Source organism: Chrysochloris asiatica, unplaced genomic scaffold (genome assembly GCF_000296735.1).
Source record: "Chrysochloris asiatica unplaced genomic scaffold, ChrAsi1.0 scaffold00037, whole genome shotgun sequence".
In the NCBI taxonomy this organism is placed as follows: Eukaryota; Metazoa; Chordata; class Mammalia; order Afrosoricida; family Chrysochloridae; genus Chrysochloris; species Chrysochloris asiatica.
Genome location: NW_006408555.1, coordinates 8,257,345 through 8,282,086, shown reverse-complemented (window position 1 = coordinate 8,282,086; position 24,742 = coordinate 8,257,345). Strand labels below are relative to the sequence as shown.

Genomic DNA, 24,742 nt, shown 5'->3' with positions numbered 1-24,742 from the left:
ACTTGCTTCAAAATGATACCATCCAACAAAAAGGATGCCATCCACAGAGGGACTAATTATGGAGGCAGTGATGAAATAAAAGTGGCCATAAATTGTGTTTGCTGTAAATACGCATGTGGACATGGAAGTTTATGCTACCATTCTCTCTACTTTTATGGAAGGCTGAAAATATCCAGAATAAACCAGTATGACTTGAGAATGACAAGAAATGGAATATAAGAAAATGGTGAAGAGAAGCATACTGTGAACGCTTGACCCTGAGCAAGGTGAAATCAATATATCAAAGAACGGATGAAATGGTTTTTATCATGTTCAGTTGGAGTAAAGCTCTTGAACAAGGACATACTGAAAAAGAACAATATGTGCAACAGAGGTAAACAAAGTCAAATCACAGAGTTTACAAAGGTGATTCAGGCAAACTCCATAAATAACTAAAGCTTCCCATTGAATTTACTGAACTTCAAAAGAATGAGTTCGAAATTCAGAAAAAAAGAATAGAATGACTGTTTGGATCTCTGACACTTACTATAATTCATGGAGTCAGCTAATGAAATGAGCAGTACAGAGACAACAAATTGCCTGTTTGTTACGTGGTGCTTTAACAAACACCCTAACCAATCTGTAGCTTACAGAGTGCCGAGTGTCTTGCTCCTAAAATGAACAAAGACTTCCATTAAGCCTCCACTGGACAACTGCAGAAGAGCACTGATATCACAACTGAGTAACTAACATAAACACGTTTTCTGTTCTGCTTTCGTGGATGTGTTGTATAAAATTCACGTGAAAAAATAATAAAGCTAAGCCAGCAAGGGAAAGGGGGCATCAGTACTACAAGTGCAAAAAACTTGATTTTGATCAACAATCTGAAAGAGTGTGGAGGTGGATTTTCCCCAGACCATCTAAGCTGGCTGACCCCTTAGTTTCACCCTGGTGAGATCTGTACAGAAAACCAAGCCATGCTGTGCTAGATTTGTGATCTATAGAACTGCAAACTAGTAAATGGATCTTGTTTTAAGTCAGTGACTTAAAACAACAACAGAAAACTACTACAGACAGCAATTCAGGTTCTGCTCAAACATTAACAATGACTGAGAGCTCATTACTTTACAAGCATCCTCCCCCGCTTCCATTGGCACCTATTAGAATTATAATATTCTGTAATACAGACATGTGCTACCCCACAAATTTTGCTCCTCAGATCTGCTGTTCTTCCCACAAGTCCTGAAAATCCCTGAAGACAGCTATCATTTCTCCAGGCAAGAATTCCAAATGCTTCATTATCTTAAGAACACACAATTGCTTGTTGAAACCTCCCTTAAGGTGTGGGAGGAAACAAGCATCCATCAACAGATGAATACACAAAAAGGGATAGTATTTTGCCATAAAAAAGAAAAATGAAGTCCGAACATGTTCAAACATGAATGAACCTGGAAAAACAATATGCTCAGTGAAGTAAATCAGACACAAGAGGATAACAAATACTGTACGACCTCACTTACATGAAACACTCAGATGAGGAACATGTACAGAGAAAACTTAACTGGTAGTTACGATGAGCTGGAGAAAGGGGAGTTGTGGAGTTACAGCAATAGACAACATATTAGCCTTACCCTAGAATTCAACACCTGGTTGATACATTCCTAATTCCAGAATAGGAGAACGGGGGCACAGAGAGGTTTGAGGCTCAGGATGTTCACATCAAAACCCCAATCAAACCAAACCTACTGCCATCGATCCAATCTTGACTAGTTGGTAAGTACTGTCATGCCGGTGCCAACTCAGTGATTCTACAGGGTTTCTAATGAATGGTTGGTGAGTTTGAACCTCCTGACCTTGGAGTCCAGTGCTTAGCCTACAGCACCACACCAGGACTCCGGCTGACTCTGTATAGGATTTCAGAGGCTGTAAATCTTACAGGGGTAAAAAGCCTCATTTTTCTCCCTTGGAGTGGCTAGTGGGTTTGAACTGCTGACCTTGTGGTTAGCAGTCCAGTTCTTATCCTACAGCACCCGCAGCGCTCTTTGCTCATGTCAAAAGCAGGCTCTCATCCTCGAAACGAAAGCACTTCAATTCCTCCCTGACTCCCCACTGCCTCCCCTGCCGAGCTCCCAACTTCCTAGAAGTTACAGATTTACAGGAACATTGAATCTATTGCCAGTGTTGCAGCCAGTAGGAGATGGGTTTCTGGCACCCTCACTTGGAATTCTGAATGTTTGTTCCTGCTGGTCACCAGCAAAATGTGTTGAATAGAATACACAGAGACACTGTTGGCCTGGCAGAAGTTAAATTCCTTAACTTCAGATTATAGATCTGGTTAAGTAGGTCTCAAAGACCTGCCAGAATATCTTCATCACAGGTGACATCGTTTCTACAAGGAAAATGCTGCTGGAACACAAGCCTAATTTACAGTTTTGTAAACTCAACACCTCAAGGGCTGAATCTCTGCCTTAAAGTGCATGGACCATTCAACTTGGTCGATCTGCTTAACTTTGCGACAAAGGTTCATCCCGTGGTGAGATGTTCCAAAACTATGAAATTAGGCTTGACAGTTCAACTTGGAGGAGCTCTGGTAGCATAGTGGTTATGAATCGGGGTGCTAATTTCACAGTCAGCAGTTCAAAACTACCAACTGTTCCGCAGGACAAAGATGAGGCTTTCTACTTCCATAAACATTTACATACAGCCTCAGAAACCCTGTACAGGGTCGCTATGAGTCGGAATCGACTCCACGGCACATAACAACAACATTCAACTTAAGAGTACTGGTGTGGTGTTGTAGGATAAGCACGGACCTAAAGGTCGGTTTGAATCGCAAGGTTGGTGGTTCAAACTCACCAGCCACTCTTCAGAAACCCTGTACAGGGTTGTTATGAGTCAGACCAGACTTGATGGCACTTAACAACAGCCACTCAATTTGCATGATTTTGTTCACATATTCAAGATTATAAGAATATATATTCAAGATTCTCTCCTCGTCTTAGTGATATTTGCCTTATGCTTACTTGCATTCACAGGACACAGTGGCCTTGATTAAATATTCATAGAAAGTTTCAGGCAGCGGTACCCTTAGTATCCTTCCTCATCAGATCACCTGTCATAGTCTAATCTCACGCTGTTAGTCTACTCTTTGCTCAACTCACATTCATTGATTCAAGAAGCGATCTCCGATTGTGGGGATAAGATGATAAAGCGACAACTGTCTTCCCAATTCTCAAACAGTTTTGCTGTTAAGTGCTGTCGAGTAGGTTCCTATTCATTGTGACCCTGTGTAGGGTTTCCTACGAGCGGTTGGTGGGTTTGAACTACTCAGCTTGCAGTTCAAATTGATCTCAGGGTCCGGTGCATTACTCTGCAGCACCACACCAGGATTCACAGTTTATGTCTGCATAAAGTCCACCTGTCTCTCCCAAAGCCCCGCCCTCCTCACCTGTCTCCTTCCCTTACCCACAGACTCAGTTTTTAACTACCATCAGCTACTCCTCCTTCCACTGTCTTCCTATCCTACCTGTCCACGTAGATGCCTTTCCTTCTCTCAACAGCTAATCCCTTCAGTAACACATTACATCAAGATTGACCAAGCTCCTCCTCTTCTTGCAAAGGTCCCACCCCACAGAGCCCCGCCCCACTGCTCCCAGGACCCGCCCACTTCCGTACACTCCTCTGAGGGTCGCATTACCTTTCCCGGGTCTTTCCGTCCCTTAGAAGGCCACTTCCTTCAAACTGCTCTTGCTCTGCTGCCTGTTGGGGGCCTAAGGCTATCCCCCGGGCGGGGAAGCGGCCAGCCGCTCACACCCTCATGGAGGACCTGGCGGGATGGAAAGTGCGGGGCAGTTACTCCCGGCCTGCTGTCTAGGAAAACACTCAGCAGCCAGCAGGGCCGTCGCCCTGGGTTACCGGCGCGTTGAGGGCGGGTCTGTGGGCGGGCTCGTGGGAGTCTCAGAGGAAGTGACGTCAGACCCTCGCCTCGCGCAACAAAGCGGCGCAGTAGAAGCGAGGTTGGCTGGCTGCTGGTGCCGCGTGCTCCCAGCAGGCTCTGCGAGGCCGCTCGCCTTCCACCGGGTGTGTGAAATGGCCGCCGCTTTGCCGCTTGCACCTGAGGAAACCCGGCGAAGCTCGCTTTTCGAGGTGTACTTTGTGAGGTACGATGTTGCCTTCGGCCAGGGAAGCTGGCGGAGGGTTGAGAAAATAGCATCTCCCCATGATAGACTTGGCATAACTGTAGCTACTTTGGGTTTTCGATCTTTGGGCTGTGTAAATCCGGTAGAACTGCTATGTGCATAGTAGAAAGTCGACGAGCAACATCCTTGGTGTAGATTTGAACCGATGACCTTTGGGTTAGTAGTCATCCAGGGACCCTCCAAGTCAAATGTTAAATGGAAGGGTCAGGACTCCAACTCTGGTGAGTATTTCTGCTGTGGAAAAATATTAGTATATGAAGCCCCTTGTGGAACTGTGACTAAAACGTGTTTGCAGTTTTAGCAAAATTGCAGGTTACTGGGTCAAATCAACAAAAATGTGAAAGGGAAGTTGGGGAAAGAAGTCCATTGACAATAAATAGCATCTAAGAGATTAAAATAGCTAGGAGTACATTTAACCAGGTATGTGAACATTGCTGAAAGATGAAAGAAGATTTAAATAAATGGAAAGACGTTCCATGTTCATGACTTGGAAGACTCACTATTGTTAATATGTCAGTACGACCCAAAGGAATCTATAGATTTAATGCAATTCCTATCAATTTAATGCAGCAGTCTTTACAGAAGAAGGAAAAACGAATCGTCATCTTTATAGGGAACGGCAAGATGCCCTAAATAGTTAAACTGTTAATGTTGAGTGTAGAAGGATTCACACTCATCCAACTCTAAGACACACTGTACAGCTACAGTAATCAGTCTGTTTCTGATAAAATAACACACATATAAACCAATGGAATAGAACTGAGAGTCAAACCCACACACATCACCAACTGATATTTGGCAAAAGTTCTAACTAAGTCCTTTCAATGGGATGGAAGAGTCTCTGCAATAAATAATTATTGCTGGGGAAATTGGATTTCCATTTCCATGGATAACAACGAAATAGGGTTCATGCCTCACACCTTCACAAAAACAAATCTAAAAATGGATTAAAGACCTAAGTGTTACAGACTAAAACCAAAAAATTCTTAATGAAAAAGCAGGGGCAACACTGTCAGGCCTAACTTTCAACAATGAAATACATAATAACAAAAGCATAAACAGCAAGATTAAAAAAAAAAAAAGTAAAATTTTTGTTCACTAAAAGACTATCACTGAAATGAAACAAAGTATAATTTGTTGAGTGTAAGGCTTATGGTCTTGTCTGCAAACCTTGGCTTAATTCACAATAAAAAGTTAAATAAAAACACTTTACCCAAAAAGTGAAAAGGTAAGCTACCACCTGGGAGAATATCTTTGGAAACCAAATGTCTGGCAGCATAATAACCAAAACATATGCAACAACACAATGACAACCGAATCCTAACACAATGACAACCCAATCCTAAAATGGGCTAAGGGCTTGAATAGACATTTCACCAAAGAGAACATTCAGATGGCCTCCAAACATGAACAGATACGTTCAGCATCATTAGCCATGAAATGCAAAATAAAATCACAGACACCATTTCACTTCCACTAGGGTGACTTTAAAAACAACAACAGAAAATAACATAATGATAAAGAAGTGGGGTAACTATATACTCCTTACCCATTGTTGTTGGGAATGCGAAATGGTACAACCATTGTAGAAGACAGTATGGCAGTTCCGTAAAACACTAAAAATAGAATTACTATGTTAAGTGCTGTTGAGTTGGTTCTGACTTACTAGCAACCCTATATAGGGTTTCCAAAGCATTGCATGTTTTCGGGAGTAGAAAGCCTCATCTCTCTGCAGAGTGGCTTGTGAGCTCAAACTACTGACCTTGTGGTTCACAGTCTGGTGCTAATCATACACAGCCAGCAATTCCACCCTTAGTTATATGCCCAAAAGACGAAAGGAGTGTCTTAAATAGAGACTTGTACACCAGTGTTCCTTGCCGCATTATTCATCATAGCCTAAAAGTGGTGGTAATCTAAATGCCCATCAACAGATGAATGGATAAACAGAAATGATACATGGGTACTACTCAGCAATAGGTGAAATGAAGTCTTGATGCTGCTACGGTATGGATGGAACTTACAGACATTAAGCACCTGCTACTGAGTGGATTCTGACTCAGTGACCCGATGTAGCATTTCCAAGGCTATAAATCTGTACAGGAGCAACAGGTGGGTTTGAACTTCCAACTTTGTGGTTACAAGTCTAGTGCTTATCCTATAGTGACACCAGAACTTCTTTTAAACACGTTGTTATGTAGGTTTCCATGAAATGGCTGGTGGGTTTGAACCACTGATCTTGAGGTCCAGTGCTTATCCCACAGTTCCACACCAGCACTGCTTAAAGATATATGTGCCATCTAGTCAATTCCAAGTCATAGCAACCCTATACACGGTTTCCAAGGACTGACTGGTGGGTTAGAACTGCTGTCTTTGTGGTTAGCAGTCCAGTGCTTATCCTACAGCACCACACCAGGACTCTGGTGGTGGTGGCTGTGTGCTGTGGAGTTGGTGCCGACTTATACCAACCCTGTACAGGGTTTCCAAGGCTGTAAATCTTTATGGGAGCAGAATGCCTCATCTTTGTCCCGCGGAGCTGCTGGTAGTTTCAAACTACTGACCTTGAGGTTTTGAACCGATGACCTTTGGGTTAGTAGTCAAGTACACACTAGTAGTCAAGTACACCGATTCGTAACTACGCTACCAGAGTTCCTTACACCAGGACTCTAGGGTGAGCAAAATAAGACATTCACAAAAGGACAAATGTACAGCCTCATTTATATAAGAAGACAGGAAAAGACAAATGTATAGAGGCCTAAGTTTATTAGTGGTTACCTGGGGTGGGAGGGAGGCAGAAGAGGGGATTGAGGTTTACTCTGCTAGAAAAACTGCATTAAGGATAGTGTTGCAGAGCTAATTATTTGTTGTTGCTAAGTTGTGGTGGTGATGGTAGTGCCATAAAGTTGGTTCTGACTCCTAACAGCCCTATATATGGTTTCCAAGACTATAAATCTTTACAGGAACAGAAATCCTTATCTTTTCCCCGCAAAGCATTTGGTGGACTCAAACTGCTGACCATGCAGTTGGCCCAACATGTAACCCACTGCACTACCAGGGCTCCTTATAAGAAGCTGAGTTAGTGAAAGTTGTAATATCTTTATAATGACAACAAAAAGTAACAACTATCTGCTGAGGCTGTGTATGTCCAACCAAAAACCTCATGGGATTTGGTTTTTAGGACTAGACCATGGTTTCATGGAACATCCCAGTTAATTGTTTATTGCCAACATTTTTATTGCTTCGGTTCTACCTCCTTAGTTAATTGCATAGGACAAAGGGTCATAAAGGACTCCTGGTATGGCACTGCAGGATCACCACTGAACTGCGAACCACAAGGTCTATAGTTCAAATCCACTAGCTGCTTCTTGGAAACCCTATACAGGGTCACTATGCATTGGAACCGACTCGATGGCACCACCACCAACAGCAAGGGTCTTAAAAGCTTGCAAGTGGCCATCTCAGCCACAGTTGGTCTCCATAGGAACAGAGGAAGGAGGGTAAATAGGGGAGAGTATGGGATGTGTGGCTTATTTGAAACTGGAAGAACCGGATGGCTACCATTACTGAATGTATTGATCAAAGATCCCACAGACTGATTAAAAAGCAGAAAATACAGAACAGGATTTCTCATTTTCTAGGCCTCGAGACTTTGGAGCCATGGAACATGGATCAATTACTGGAACCACTGCCCTGAGATAGATAGCCTTAACGCCAAATCTGTCTCCTAATGCGTCACCTTAAAGATGAACAATAGCTTAGCTTAACTAGTGGGGAAACAAAAAAAAGTTCTCCCTTGATTGTTAGGCACTTTTAAGAACTATGTATATGGGATCAAACTGACAACAGGAAATTGAAAGATTAGATTGGGGGCACTGAGTTTATGTTAGTAAGGGAGGACTCAGAAAAGGTTGGTGACAAAGGCTGTCCAATTCAATGTAACCAGCGTCATTAAATTGTACATGTAGAAACAGAATTGATGTGTGTTTTGCTGTGTATATTCTCAACAGCAAAATAACAGGGGAGAAAAGACATTTGTAAAGATAGCCATGCATTACTGCTTTTTATTAAACATAAAGTATGAAGAACACTAAGGTGCGCCTGACCCAAGCCATGGTATTTTCAATAATCTCATATGCATGTGAAAGCTGGACAGTGAATAAGGAAGATCGTAGAAGATTTGATGCTTTTGAGTTTGGTGTTGGAGGAGAATACTGAAAGTGCCACGGGCTGCAAAAAGAACAAACAGATCAGTGTTGGAAGAAGTGCAACTAGAGTGCTCCTTAGAGGCCAGGATGGCCAAGCTTCGTCTCTCATACTTTGGACATATTGTCAGGAGGGACCAGTTACTGGAGAAGGATATCATGTTTGGTAAGGTGGAGGGTCAGAGAAAAAGAGAAAGACCATCAATGAGATGGACTGGCCAAGTGGCAGCATCGATGGACTCGAGTGTGGCAACAATAGTGAGGTTGGCCCAAGATCAGGCAGTGTTTTGTTCTGCTGTGCATAGGTCTCTATGAGTCGGTACCGACTTGATGGCACCTAACAATAAAAACGAAGAACACCTGTAAAGTCGATGGAAAGCCTATTTTATATGATGAATTACACAATTTTAAGATGTTAGAACAAAGTACTTTTCTAGTCTATGATTGTGCATTTTTTAAAATGACCCTAATGTATTTTTTTTAATGACCCTAATGGAGTCCTGGTGTGGCGCTGTGGGTTAATGTGCCAGACTGCAAAGCTGTTTGAACTGCAGGGTCGGAGGTTCAAGCTCACCAGCTGCTCCTAGGAAACCCTACACAGTGTCGCTGTGGGTCAGAACTGACTCGACAACATTTAACAACAACAACAATGTATTTCATAACCTGAAAGTAATGATATTCTTACATACGTCTAAAAACAATGTTTAAAAAAATAAAAGACTTGTCACGTGATTCTTTTCCATTTAATTCTCATTATAGATTTGAATAGATGCAAAGGATGTAACTTCCACTGTATCACAAATGAACGTTGACATTCTAAAATGTTATTTCATTCTTTAAAAATTATTGAGAAAAATCAACATGGATTTAAAAGACATGAACTACTAAGATGAAAATTTTTCCATTGCTACCTTTCCACCTTAAATTCATAACTGTATATTTTATTCTATTTCTTTTACAGAATTTTAGTCTAACATAATATGCTCATAACTCAAGTATTTCTCTGCAAGAAAATGATATAAATTGACATTTTTTAAAAATTCATAAGACTAAGTTTTCTTAAAAATTCAGAATTACCTTTATTACTGTTGAGTTGTTATGTGCCATCAAGTCGGTTCGGATTCCTTAGAGACTGGGTAAGGTTTCCAAAGAGTACTGGATGAGTTTGAATCACTGACCTTACGGTTAGCAGTCAGTTGCTTATCCTACACTGCCACATCAGGACTCCAAGCAGTAAGAATGTATTACATATTTTTGGTAAATATGAAACCAAAACTGTTCATAGAATTATATTTGAATGGACAGCTATTCCCTCTCCCTGCCCTCATACGTTCAGCCACTGTTTTATTCCAGTTTTTTGTTTTCGCAGATGTAAGCTAAGATACCTTATTCACATAAACACGAAGATGCAAATGAGAGGGCTTTGTTATAGCAGTATTTCTTAATTTTCTAAAACTCTTATCCATACATAGATCAAAGATCATTCATGACAAATCAGCTGACACCTTAGCAAGGTCTTCCTTCAATTTGCTGAAAACAGAATTAGAAACTACCCAACTAGCAAGGTTTACTCCCCAGTCATTCAAACCACTTTCTCATTTGCTGAGAAGTATACCAGTCTCAAATAAGTGGTGCTGTAGAATAAGCACCACTTATCTGGTAGCGTAGTGGTTACGAATCAGGCTGCGAACCTTAAGGTCAGCAGTTCAAAACTACCAGCCGCTCCGCGGGAGAAAGATGAGGCTTTCTACCCCCGTAAAGATTTACAGCTTCGGAAACCCTGTACAGGGCCGCTATTGGTCAGAACCAACTCGATGGCACTTTACAACAACAACATTAACTGCAAGAACAGAGGTGTACACCCACTAGTCACGCCTCAGAACCCTACGCAGGGTCACTATGAGTTGGAACCTACTCAACAGCACTTAACAAGGTTTACCAAATGATTAATGAACTCCTTGAGGGAAGCATAGTAAGTACATGTGGAAGTTGGAAAATATGGAAGCCAATTTCCTTTCACTCGTTGTGACTGAACAAGCCAATTTGAAATCTGTTGGTAAGCGCAGGTGAAGATTTATAAGGTAAAAGCCTGGTAGCATGACTGAGTAGACCTGTTAAATGACAGGTGTGTTTGGCTAGTCATAGTTAAAGAAGCCTAGGCAGAGGTTGATTGAAGCTGATAAGCAGGACTGATTAACACAATTAAGATCCTAGAGTTGGTTAAAGGGGTATTTCAAGAGCAGAGGGCGTAGCAAAGGCAAGGCACAGGAAAGAGAAATTTCATGTTAGTAGAAAATAAGGGCCTGCCCTCTCTGAGAAACTTAGGTGGGTGAGTAAGTAGGAAAGATTACAGATTGCTGAGCAGGACACTTGTACGAGGGAGTATCATAAAGTTCATGGGAAAATGGAGTTAAAGATAATGGAATTTTTCCACGAACCTTTTGAAGCCCCTTCATAATGTCATTTTTTTAAAACTGAAGGTGGACTGCATTGACTTTAGCAGACCCAGAAAAAATGCTGAAAAAAAGCAATTGATGGGGGCAGTTTGTGGTTGAGCAGCCTTCCACTAGAATGTAAACTACATGAGAAGAGGGATTTTTGTCTTTTTCTGAATCTCTAGTACTTTCCACCCCCACTCGTCTGTGAGTTTGTCGTACGTACCATGTGGCTTGAGTGCTGTGATGCTGGAGGCCATGTCACCAGTATTTTACATACCAGCAATGTGACCCATGGTGGTCATGTTTCAGCTGAGCTCTCCGACTAAGACAGACTAGAAAGAAGAAGAGCAAACTACTTCTGAATGTTTAGCCACTGAAAACCTTACTAATAGCAGTGGAACACTTGTAAGATGGTATTGAAACATGATGCAGAGCACCAGAATATTGTCAAATTTAGTGCAGGAAGATGAGCCATTGAGAATCTTATGCATAGCAGTGTAACACTGTCAGATAGCACCAGAATATTGAAACATTATGAATAGCACCAGAGTAATGTCAGATGTATTGCTGGAAGATGAGCCCCTCAGGTTGGAAGGTACTCAGAATACAATGGGGAAGAGCTCTATCCTCAGAGTAGAGTTGACAGTGATGATGCAAATGGAGTAAAGCTTTTGGGACCTTCATTTGCTGATGGAGGAGAAAAGCTGTAAACATCCATTAATATAGTCAGAAATAACGTACTAAGTATGAATGTAGGAAAATGGGAAGTTGCTCATATGCTGAAGAAAATTAAAACAAGTCCACGAGAGCCTAAATATGATTTTGAACACATCCCACCTTAATTTAGAGGTCATCTCAAGAACAGATATGATGCATTAGACTGAAGACCAGATTTGTGGGATGATATCAAGAACATCATACAGGAAGAAAGCAAAAAGGTCACTAAGTAGACAAGAAAGAAGGAAAAGACCAAAATGGGTCAGAAGAGACTGAAATATCAGAGATGCTAAAGAAAATGAAAGACACGGGAGGTAAAAGAGCTGAACAGAAAATTCCAAACGGCGGCAGCTCAAAAAGACAGAATCAGATATTGTAATGAAATTTGCAAAACTATGGCGTTAGAAAACCAAAAGGGAAGAACACACTCAGCATTTCTCAAGCTCAAAGAAGTGAAGAAAAGGATTCAAGTCTCCAACTTGCAATATTGAAGCATTCTACGGGGAAAATATTGAATGATGGAGGAAGCATCAAAAGATGGAAGGGAAGACATTCTTCACAGCGTCTCCACGGTGTCCTGCTTCAACAGTGCTTGAACTTCCAGAACCCAGCGCTCGCCAGCCTCCCCCAACTGTCATCTTCCCATCACCCTCCACCACCTCCAGACAAAAGCACCCTTGGAAGTCCCAGTGCCCCCTCTGCTTCACTGCACCTTACTCAGCCATAACCACGTTATGGTGGCCAGAACTACTACTACCAGGATTCAGAGGCCGCCATCACCCATCATATCAACCTGGAGTGCTATATCCCCTACGTCTTCCTGTCCATGTCTTACTACTTCAACCACAATTATGTGGCTTTGAAGAATTTTGCCAAATATTTCCTGTACCAATCTCAGGAGAAGCAGAGCATGTTAAGAACCAATGAGGTGGTCGAATCTTCCTTCAGGATATAAAAAAAAAAAAGAAGACTGGGATGACTGGGAGAGGGGACTGAATGCAAGGGAGTGCATGCTGTACTTGGTAAAAAAACATGAGTCACTACTGGAACTGCACAAACTGGCCCCTGACAAGAAGGACCCCATTTGTGTGACTTCATTGAAACACTTACCTGAATGAGCAGGTGAAATCCATTAAATAATTGGGTAACTATGTAACCAAGTTGCACAAGCTTGGGAGCCCTGGATTCTGGTTGGCTGCTGAGTATCTCTTTGACAAGCACACTCTGGGAGACAGCAATGAAGAGCTGACCTTTCGGCCTGACTTCCCCATGGCCACAGGCATGACTTCCTGGGCCTCCAAGGCAGCCACATCCGTTCTGTTTACCTTTTCTGCAAAATGTGCCAAAACATCCTACTTCAGTTCTTTCATTTGTATCATTCCTTCAGATAAAGTAATTTGATACCCAACTTAAAAAAAAAAAAAGATGGAAGGAATACACAGAGTCGCTGTACCAAAAAGAAATGGTTGATGTTCACCCAATGTCAAGAGATTGTATGTGATCAAGAGCCAATGGTATCGTGGAAAGAAGTCCAAGGTGCATTGAAGACACTGGCAGAGAACAAGGCTTCTGGAATTCATGGTGTACAAATTTAAATCTTTCAACAAACTGATGCAGCACTCATCTAAGCCAGGAAATTTAGAAAAACAGATTTAGAAGAACAGGTCCCAATTTTGCCCATTCCAAAGAGAGGTGACCCAATGGAAGGTGGAAATTGTTGGACAGTATCATTAAGTCTCACAAGTAAAAATTTTCTTAATTCACAAACGACTGCAACAGTGTATTGAGAGGAAACTGCCAGAGGTTTAAGCCAGATTCATATGAGGACAAGGAACAAGGGATATCATTGCTAACGTCATCTGGATCTTGGCTGAAAGCAGAGAATACCAGAAAGATGTTTATCTGTGTTTCATTGACTATATAAAGGCTTTTGACTTTGTGGATCATGACAAGCTATGGATAACATTGTGAAGAATGGGTATTCCAGAACACTTAATCGTGCTGCTGAGGAACTGAAGAGGCATTCATTCGAACAGAACAAGCAGGCACTAAATGATTTTAAAATCAGGAAAGGTGTGCACCAGGGTTGTATTCTTTCATCATACTTATTCAGTCTTTATGCTGAGCAAATGATCCAAGATCAATTACACAAACAACGTGGCATCAGGATTGGAGAGTCATTAACAACCTGCAGTATGCAGATGATACAACCTTGCTTGTTGAAAGTGAAGAGTTTAAAATACTTACTGATGAAGATCAAAGATCATAGCCTTTCAGTATAGGTTGTACCTCAATGTAAAAAAAACAAAAATCCTGGCTACTGGACCAAAAAAAAAATCAAGATAAATGAGGAAGAGATTGAAAATGTCAAAGACTTCCTTTTGCTTGGATCCACTGTCAACACTCATTGAAGCGGCAGTCATAAAATCAAATAATGTAACAAATCAAATTAGAATATTTAAAAATAATACAAGGCTATATATATAAGTGTGCTTTAAAATAAACTGTAACAAAATTAAATTCTATTTTCATTTGTATACTGCCTTAGAAAATTAAGAATTTTTAGCTGTGATCGCTATAAATAAAACCAAACAAATAGCAAAAACAAAGCACAACCCAACTGCCACCAAGTCTATTCTGACTCATAGCAGCCCTGTATAGGGTTCCAAGGCTATAAATCTTCACACGGGCAAAAAGCCACCTCTTTCTCCTGGGAAGCAGCTGGTGGGTTTGAACTGCTGACCTTGAGGTTAGCAATTCAGTGCTTATCATACAGCACCACCAGGGCTCCTAAAAATGAAACAGCGAACAGAAAATGAGGATAACTCAGGGCATTCTCGTTTATAACTAACTTTCCCTCTTCAGTTCCATCCCAAACATCTGGTGTCAATGTTAATAAGATTTCAGCAAATCAGTCTACCTCCTTGTATTTCAATTTTCCTTTTTAAGGAGTGTTGAACTAGTCTCCAAGATGCCATCTAATTTAGAAATCCTAATTTGCTCAAGAGTTGGAATGCTGTTAAGTGCCATCAAGTCAGTTTTGACTCAAAAGCAACTCTGTATAGTTTCCAAGAAGCCACTGTTGAGTTTGAACCGCCAACCTTGTAGTTCAAACTGACTGTGGTCCTGTGCATTATCCCACAGGCCACACCAGGAACGGTGGTGTTAAGTGCCGTTGAATTGATTCCAGCCCCCATAGAGCCTCTGTATAGGATTTCCAAGGAGCAGCTGGTGAGCTTGAACCACCAACCTTTGCAGTTCAAATGACTTTGCATTCTGACACATTAGCCCACAGTGCCACACACCAGGAATTTTTGTTTGTTACGTGCTGTGGAGTTGGTTCCAACTCATAGCGAATACCAGCATGTAAATCCAGAACACCCTCTTGTGGTGGTTTGTTAAAACCTATGTTTAAGTGTGAGGTGATAGTTTAAAAAATTGTTTTAAATACTTCCTCTCCAGGCACTAAATAACAAGGGTAGCCTATTCCATTTCTTGGGGCTCAATTATTAGAAAATATTTAAGACTTTTATTAAGCTGCCCTATAAAGCCAAAACCAATTAGAAGGTTTATGAGACTTCTAAAAGTTTGTGTAAAAGTGGATTTGAAAGATAATGGAATTTTTCCAACTTTTGAATCCCCCCTCATACAAGGTCAAAGAAATTTAAATTCCCTGTTGATGTAGTCAATTTGTAGGGCCCTTCAAAGCCTATTTCTTTGGCCACACTAGGGTAGAAATGAGGGTGGAATTGGTCTTACAATCTAGTATTGAAAAGTTGCTATAACATTCCACCTTTTTCAAAACCCTCTGAATAGATGGTATAAAGAACATGTGTCTTTAGGAAGGGTACTGGCATACCAAGCTGGCTTAATTAGCATGTGCCATCTTTGTTATTATTATTGCTGTAGAGTTGGTTCCAGCTCACTGTGGCTGTATGCATAACAGAATGAAAAAGTCACCCAGTCCTGTGCCATTTTCATGATCCTTGCTATATTGTTACTTACCATTGAATCAACCCAGAGAGACCCTATTGGCTTTTCATTGGCTAATTTTCAGCTGTAGATCACCAAACCTCTCTTTCTAATTTTAGTCAGAAAACTCTGCTGAAGCCAGCAACAAACACATAAGCCTCTGATGACAAATGGGTTGTGGCTGAGCTTGAGGTGCATTGGCTGGGAATTGAACTGAGGTGTCCTGCATGGAAGGCAAGAATTCTACCGTGGAACCACCAAGCTGTATTCTAATCAAGAATTCTACCGTGGAACCACCAAGCTGTATTCTAATCAAGAATTCTACCATGGAACCGCCAAGCTGTATTCTAATCAAGAATTCTACCATGGAACCACCAAGCTGTATTCTAATCAAATCTGTTGCTACTGTCAAATTAATTCTGACTCATGATGACCCCATATATTAGAGGGTAGAACTGCTCCATAAGATTTTCTTGACTTTAATCTTTACCAAAGCAGAGCACCAGTCTTGGGTAGATTTGAACCACCACCCTTTCACTTAGTAGACAAGCACAAACTATTTGTGGCACTCAGGGTCTTTAGGACTCTATTATGGTCATGTGCTGCCGAGTCAATTGTGACTCATGGAGACCTTAGAAGACAGGTAGAGTTGCCCACAGGGTTTTCTTACTTTAAGGAACAGATGTCACGTCTTTTCTGCAATCGAGTGGCTGATGGGTTCAGCCCACCAACTTTCAGCTAGCCAAGGGCTTTAAACATTGTGTTGTGGTGGTGGTGTGTGTCAATGCTGTATAGGGTTTTCAAGGAGGAGGGGCTGCTGGTTTGAGCCACCAACTTTGTGGTCAGCAGTCCATTGGGTATCCTGCAGCGCCACACCAGAACTCCTTAGTATTATTGTTATTATGAGCTGTTGAGTTGGCTCTTGACATACCCTGTATAGAATTTCCAAAGAGCAACTGGTGGGGTTTGAACTGCCGACCTTATAAAATCCAGTGCTGATCCTACAGCACCACACCAGGAAATGCCATACTTGACGCTCTAACTTGTATGCTCAAGCTACAAACAGTATTCATTGACTGAGTCAATATCTGAGCTCATTGAACGCTCCATTTCCTGTCCATTTCTATTCCCATAAGCAGAAACCTCAATGTGGTTTAACGTCTTAAGAATGCCATGTGCTGTGCTGGTCAAAATTTGCACCTCTCCTTGTTTTTCATCTTCTGTTCTAGCCTAGCATGACAGAAAACAAAGTTATTTAAAATCTGAAAGATGAGAAAACTAAGTACTTAAAACTAGCGGGTAATTAGAACTTTGCTTAAGACAAGTCAGGTTTGTGATTACAAGGAAATTCTTTCTTAGAGCCTTTCTCTCATTGATACAGCCTTTAAAAAGAAGCTGCATCACGTTACAGTTAACATCTCCACACATACTAACAGAATCACTAGAAGAACTATTAACATCAAAACAAAAAACAAGATTAATGAAGAAATTCAGTGTTTTATTATTAAACTGTTTCTTATTATGCTGCAAGGCTGTTGCCTCATTATATAAAAATAGCACCAGCAAAGGCAAGTATATCACAAAATTAAGATATCTTCAGCTAATACTATACAGCAGACAGAGTCATCACTTCGGTCATTTTCAGTGGAAAGATCATTGGGTATGGTGACCCAAATTCACATATGGTTATCAGCAATAGCTACAAAATGATGTGAGACGTGAGATAACCATGTCACACCTTGAAATACCTAATTTCTGTAACTATTCTAATGACAGATAATTTCATGAATTCTGAATATTAAAACTAGATCCTACCCTAAAAAACATGTGTATTGTATTTCTCTGCAGTCATTAGAAAGTTAAGGAATACTTTCTTCAATAGCGTAGTTGTAACAAGTAGTTCTTGTTTTCCATTGGTATTACTAAAAGCTATTTTATTGGATCCATTACTAATTTAAGACAACTATACTGGAGTAAGTTGTTTCATACTAGTTTATTTAGGGGTTCCATTTTCAGTCCTCAATAGATTTTATGTATTTCTCATATGCTTCTTCACTCATTAGTTCATCAAGTTCTGATGGATTGCTCAATGTCATCTTGATCAGCCAACCTGCAATAATAACAAAAAAGAACCAACTCTGTATCTTACATTCCAAATTGCCTTTTTAAAGAGTAAAAATCAAATTCATTCAAAAGTAACTAAGTACTTGTGTGCCTTAAAATTAATTTAGTATTCTTTTTTTTTGGAAGGTGGAGCACTTTATTATTTACATGGAGTAAAGAGCGGGAGGGTAGAGGCAGAGGCGGGCCGGGAAGACGGCTGGGGCTCAGTTGGTGATGATGAGTTCCTCCACGCCCCAGTCCTCATAGCTCCCATCTGGCTGGTAGCGGCAAATGATGATGGGGATCTTTCCGGCCTTAAGCGGCTATGAGCAGGGGGGTCTCTCCCTCTCCAACTCCACCATCACGGGGGCACACATCGTGTCCTGGAGGGCTCAGGTGCCCAGCATGCGGGCTCACTTGTACTTGGTCATGTATGGTGCGGTGATCCACTTCTGGTTGGCCTGTGGTCTCTCCCCTGAGGGAAGGATCTTGGTTTCCTGGCCCTTTTCCTCAGCATTCTCCAGGTCATCTAGTCCTTCCTCTTCCTCCACATCATCAGAGTTGTTACCATCAAAATTGTCCTCGTCTGACATACCGCCCGCATGGCATAGACCTGGTTTTACTCCCAAAAACCGCGAGGAGACCCCCCAAAGAGCGTGCCTTCACCACGCATGGTGCCAAGCAGACCTAATCTAGTATTCTTTACATAATAAATAACTACCATTATTTGTACCAAGGAGCATTTAAATTTTAGCCTTAGGAATGAAATGAATAGACTTCATTATCACAATTGAGAGGAATTATAGCCAGAAGAGACTCAACCAAAGTGGGCTGAGAATTCCAAATTGTAATAAAGCATCAATAATTAATAAAGCATCATTAACTGACATTTTAAAATTTAAATAAGGGATCCAAATGCCAGGTATATCTTTCTTTCATAACTGACACTGTAACTACTGACATTAAGGACATTAGAAAACAGTACCAAGGAATACGAAGGTCTGGATGACGTGTAGCGGAGCACTGCAGCCTAACCCTGCCTTTGCCATGGATTCCCTGTGGGGCCCTAAGCAGTGACTCTTTGGGGCCTCTATTTCTTCATCAAGAAACTAGGGAACATTGCTGTAAGCCTACCTCACTGGGATAGTATGCAGATCACAATGAACTAATTTATATAGGAAAACTAAAAATTAATTCAAGTTATTTATTCTAGTACCACTTTCTTTACTCAAGTATGGGAGCGGGAACACGCTTTACACCTGAAAAGGTAAACACTATAGTAACACAGGAGTCTACAACTATGATACTAAGAACTCTGTTAGTATAAGGCTGTCTTTCTCATCAGAGTTCTCAAAGACCTTACAGATCCACCTAATCTTGTGTTTGTGTTTGTAATGAGCATGCTGTCCACACTGAATACCCACTTAGGGAGGAAATGAAGGCACAACTGGTTAGGCTTGTTTTCAACTCTAGCATCAATGTTAACAACAGCAATAATTCTTGGAAAAATCTCTAGCAACAACTTACCATCTTCATAACAGGATTTGTTAATGAGTCCTGGATTTTCTGTAAGAGCGTCATTGATTTCTGTTACCTCTCCGGATAAAGGAGAGTAGAGTTCACTAGCAGCTTTCACACTTTCCAAAGCACCAAACTCATCTAAATTCAGAAATAAAGGAAATATTAGATGTCAAAGGTCAATGACCTGAAACTAAAAAGTTAGTTGTTGTTTGAACCACTTACCTTGTGGTCCAGTGCTTTATCCTACAGCGTCACACCAGTAGTCACTTCTAAATCATGACAACAAATTCTAAACACCACTTATGAAACATAAAACCATAGGTCTTGTCATGTTCATATCACTCATGAGAAGGACATAAATGTCCTCAATAAGTGGACCTCTGTGCTCTAGACAGGAGCCTTGGTGGCAGAGTGATTAAAGTGTTCAGATGCTAAGCAAAAGGTCCACAGTTCAAACTTACCAGAGCTGCTCTGTGGGAAAAAGATAATGGCAGTGTGATTCTGTAGAGATTTATAACCTTAAACTCCGTGGGGCAATTGTACTCTTATAGATTAACTACAATTAATCTTAGTTATATATATATATAGAGAGAGACAGTTAATCTTAGTTATATGTATATACTTAATGTTAGTTTTATAGTTAACTATAGATTAACTTATCTATAATCGTATAGATTAACTGTGAGTCAGAATCAACTTGACAGAAACGGGTATAGCCAACCAATAGAGAATATACAAGCTTTCCTAGTATACATGGAACATTCACTATGACCAGTGACATGCTAGACCATAATATAAGCCACAGTTGGGGGAAAAAACACACCCAAAACTAATCCATTTCTTTGAGTTTTTAGAAATCACTACGATTGAATAGATCCGATGCACAGACACTAGTGACAGAAGACCACAGAAATTGTGGGACAACATCAAGAACATCATTTATGAAGTATGCAAACTGGTCAATAAAACGACAAGAAAGAAAGACCAAAATGATGTCAGAAGAGACTCTGAAACTTGAGTACAGCAAAAGGAAGAAATAAAGTGAAAGAGTGGAACAGATTTCTGAGGGTGGCTTGAGAAGACAAAGTATTATAACAAAATTTGCAAAAATCTGCTGGAGTAAGAAAAAAGTAAGTTAAAAGAACTGAAGAAAACACTGACGACAAAAGGTATCCTGGTATGGCATTGTAGGATAAATACTAGACTTCTAACCTCAAGGTTGGCAGTTCAAACCCATCAGCTGTTCCTTGAAAACCATATACAGGGTCACTGAGTCAGAACTGACTTGATGGCACAAGGGTAAAATATTAAATGAGGAAGGAAGCATCAAATGATGATGGAAGGAATACACAGAATCACTGTACCAAAAAGAATTGTTTAAGTCAGCCATTTCAGGAGGTAGTATATGATCAAGATGCAATGCCTTTGTGTTGAAGAAGTCCACACTGTACCAAAGGCACTGGCGATAAAACAGGGCTTCATGAATTGACAGAATAGCAACTGAAATGTTTCAAGAAACATGCAGCAGTGGAGGTCCTCACTTGTCTATGCCAAGAAATTTGGAAAACAGCTCCCTGGCCAACCACCTGGAAGAGATCCATATTTGTGGCCATTCTAAAAAACAATGCAGAAATTGTCAAACAATATTAAAACCACAGACAACTAAAATTATGCTGAAGATCATTAAACAGTTGCCGCAGTACATCAATAGGAAACTCAGAAATGTTGGCTTGGTTCTGACACTGAATGACACGAGAGCAGTGTTTTAGTGTTGTCATCTTGATGTGTCTTTTAGTCTGAAGAGAGGCACCAGTCGGCCACGTGATGTAGGGTGGAAACATTTCTCAGTCTTACTGGCTTGAGGGACCTGAAGAAGAATTTGGGGCCATTACAACTATAGGAAAGTGAGGTGGGAAATCCCAGGAGGAAGAAACTGAGAAGATGAGCCCTGAATTTTGTGTATATACTCTGCTCAGATCACTGAATAATTCCAGAACCATGCATGCACGGGGCACTCAGAGCATCCTAGCAAAGGGGGAAGAAAAACAAATGCAAATAAGTGAAAGGATGGAAGGAAGGAAAGCAATATGAAGGACTGAACAAGAGGTCCTCAATATGGACATCAATATGGAAGGCTATAACAAGTATCAACACCTCTGTTCACCTCATCAAAGGGGCTGCTTCTGGGTATGGCTGGCACCTGTTCTGGGTCTCTCCAAACAATCTTGGAGTCTCTTTTCAAATTGACAATCCCTGACAAAGATGGTGTCCCCAGTAACAAGGCTTGTCTGTAGTGAACACTTTCACATGGGTTTCATCACCTCTGTAGACTTCCATACACCTTATTTACAATGACTTAATATGGCACTTGGAGCCATAGTTTCTGAGACACCCACACAGTGATTGCATAGCTTTCTGCTGATGAAGACAAGGTGCATGGAACTCTTGTGGGGTTATGACTAAATAACTCGAACGAAGAGATTGGTCAGTTCTTTTCTCCCACTAGGTTTAAGTGGAACCATCCCAGAAGTGGAAAGGACAGACCACTGTCACCAAGAAGAGACTGGAGCAAAGCATGTCCTTTGGACCTGGGGACCCTGTTGAGAATCTCCTAGACTCAGGAGATCAGTTTGTAACACTGGAGATGGCACAAGATGGTGAGATGAGATGGCAGAGAAATGGCAGCTTAAGGAACCAGAAGACTGATGCAAGATGGCACTGTGGGCTCCAGTGATCACAAAGCAAGGTACTTATAGTGGGTTACTGACCTACAGAGTGAGAGGGCTGAATGCCACTGAACAGGAAGCTTGCTGGCAGAATGGGGTGCCTCTGGACTCTTCTCAACTCATGGCATGAGAGAACTGAGTGCCTTTGGACCAAAGTTTACTGGTGGAGTGGGGTATTCCAAGGCACTTACTGACAAAACACCTGCCAGTGCAGAGGGAGAACAGGCCTAGGCGCTCACAAGGCCCAAAGGGGCAAGAGTAAGAGGGCTGCCTGTGGGCACAGCTGAGAAGCAGTCCTGACCAAAGAACTGTCTCCCGAGCCCTTCCTAATGTTGAACTGTAAAGTGTTCCTTCCCTGAAAACTCTGACTTGTGTCATCACTGAATTCAGCAGAGGAGAGAGTGCTGTGGGACAGACAATTGGTGTTAGAATTGTTTAAAGCAGTTGGAGAATGGAGACATGCCTGACTTCTGTCTCACAGGAATCAGCCTTGGGCTGCTGAACTTGATTCTCCTTCCCCCTAGTGAAGCCCAGCATTCTCTTGCATATCATTAGTAAATACACCCACCAGCATTTCTCCATAGAGGCAATTAGCCATACAAACCATGTTGTTGTTGCTAAGTGCTGTCCAGTGGATTCCTACCCAAAGTGACCCTAATTAGGATTTCTGAGGAGTGGCTTCAACGACCACACAATCCAGATCATCCTCCTATTCCTACTCTGCTACTTCCTCTTGCTCCAAGTGAATAGGCTGACCAGTTGCTTTACCTTGGATGGATGCTTGCAAGCTTTTTAAGACCCTAGGCACTATGCAGTGAACTAGGAGGTAGAATAGAAGCATTAAGCATGTTATTAGGCCAATTAACTGGGATTCCAATGAAGTCATGGCCCTAGGCTCCCAAACCAAATCCTATGAGGTTTTTGGTTGTACATAGTGGCCTCAGTAGCTAATTTTTTTTTTTTTGGGGGGGGGTCTTTGTTGTAAATACAAGTATCATAACTTTTGCCAATCAAACTTTTTAATAGGTGTACAACTTACTGATAACAACTGTAATAGCTATGCAACCCTACTCTTAATGCAATTTTTGTGTTGTACCTTTGGTCTACCTCCCTGCTGCCCCTGGAAACCACTAGTAGACTTCCGTCTGTATACATTTGCTTTTTCTTGTCTTTTTATATAAATGAGGTTATACAATATTTGTGCTTTTATGAGTAGTTCGAAAAAAGACACTCTGCATAATGTCTTTATGTTATTCGGCAAAAGGTCTTCAAGATAGAGCTACACTGTAGCATGTATCAAGATTTCATTTTTCCTACTAGCCAAGTATATATGTATGTACCACATTTTTTGAATCCATTCATCTATTGATGGGCATTTAGGTTGTTTCCACTCCTTGGCTGTTATGAATAGTGCTGTAATAAATTCTGATGTGCTGAAGGGTTTTGATTGGGAGGAGGTACAAAGAAACTCTTAAGGTAAGGAAAATATTCTGTATCTTGACTGGGGTGGTTTACATAAATCCTGTTGTCAGAACACAATGAACTGTACACTTAAGACCCATGCATTTCACTAAGTATAAACTTTGCATCAAAAAAACAAAAAATCTTTAGCAGAAAGTTTACAGACAGTAGTCATTAGTCCCAGGCTATTACCTGAAATACACTAGTAAGCACAGAAAGAAAGTTCATACCGCTCCCTTGTAAAGAGGGGAGTTTATGATCTGCTTAAGAAAGCAGCAGAGGGAGTACATTTTTAAAACATAAGAAAAAGGAAAGGAATAATCATGCTTTCATGTATAGAAAAAACCCCACAGATATTATTAATCACAACATGTGTCCTATTAATCTAGGAAGCTCTCCAAAGAAGAACATGATCTATAGTGTATAATGGACAAAATGTCACAGATATTATTAATCACAACATGTGTCCTATTAATCTAGGAAGCTCTCCAAAGAAGAACATGATCTATAGTGTATAATGGACAAAATGTAGCAGAAAAGAGAAGGCCAATCCAGTCAGAGATATTTAGAAAACCTATCCACTGCCATCAAGGAGCTCTGACTCAAGGTGACCCTACACAGAGTTTCCAAGACTTTAAATCTCAACAGTCTTATCTTTCTTTTTCAGAGCAGCTGGTGGATTTGAATTGCCAACCTCAGTTAGCAGCTCAATGCCTAACCCACAATGCTACCAGGGTTCCTATTTAGAAAACAGATACTTAAATTCTCTGGTGATATCTTCTATATGTCAAGAAGCCCTTGAATATATATAGCTGAAACGATTTTATTATCTGTTAAGCCGTTAACTGTATGCCAGACAATGTGGTTGTTTCATTTAATCCTTACATCAATGCTGTAAGATTGTTGTGAAGTGCCATCGAGTCAGTTCTGACTCATAAAGGACCCTGTATATGGTTTCTGAGGAATGGCTGATAAGCTAGTACCTCCAACCTTGAGGTTCAAATTGACCTTGCAGTCCAGAGCATTAACCCAGAGCATACCACCAGGGCACATGTAAGGTACTATTATCATTATCCTGACTTAAAGATAGTATTATCACTATCCTGACTTAAAGACAGTATTATCCCTATCCTAACCTAAAGATAGTATTATCCCTATCCTGACTTAAAGACAGTATTATCCCTTATCCTGACTGAAAGATAGTATTATCCCTATCCTGACCTAAAGATAGTATTAACATTATCGGACTGAAAGATAGTATTATCATTATCCTGACTGAAAGATAGTATTATCCCTATCCTGACCTAAAGATAGTATTATCCCTATCCTGACTGAAAGATAGTATTATCATTGTTGTTGTTGTCAGGTGCTATGGAGTCGGAACCGACTCATAGCGACCCCATGCACAGCAGGATGAAACAATGTCC

The 24,742-nt window shown here is 40.9% G+C and overlaps 1 protein-coding gene and 2 pseudogenes across 1 annotated transcript in view; 1 reads left to right on the top strand and 2 right to left on the bottom strand.

The window, feature by feature from the left end:
* The first annotated feature begins 3,813 nt into the window (after nt 1–3,813).
* Nucleotides 3,814–12,933, top strand: LOC102838432 (annotated as a pseudogene).
* A 4,583-nt stretch (nt 12,934–17,516) lies between these two features.
* The window catches only part of GCSH (glycine cleavage system protein H (aminomethyl carrier)), a 16,805-nt gene continuing 9,579 nt past the window's right edge, over nt 17,517–24,742 (bottom strand). The window contains exons 4-5 of the mRNA XM_006860141.1: nt 19,135–19,266; nt 17,517–17,614 (exon numbers count right to left, since the gene is read on the bottom strand). Of these exons, the coding sequence (XP_006860203.1) occupies nt 17,517–17,614; nt 19,135–19,266 (230 nt within the window). The remainder of the gene's footprint in view (nt 17,615–19,134; nt 19,267–24,742) is intronic.
* On the bottom strand, nt 17,832–18,200 carry LOC102836542 (annotated as a pseudogene).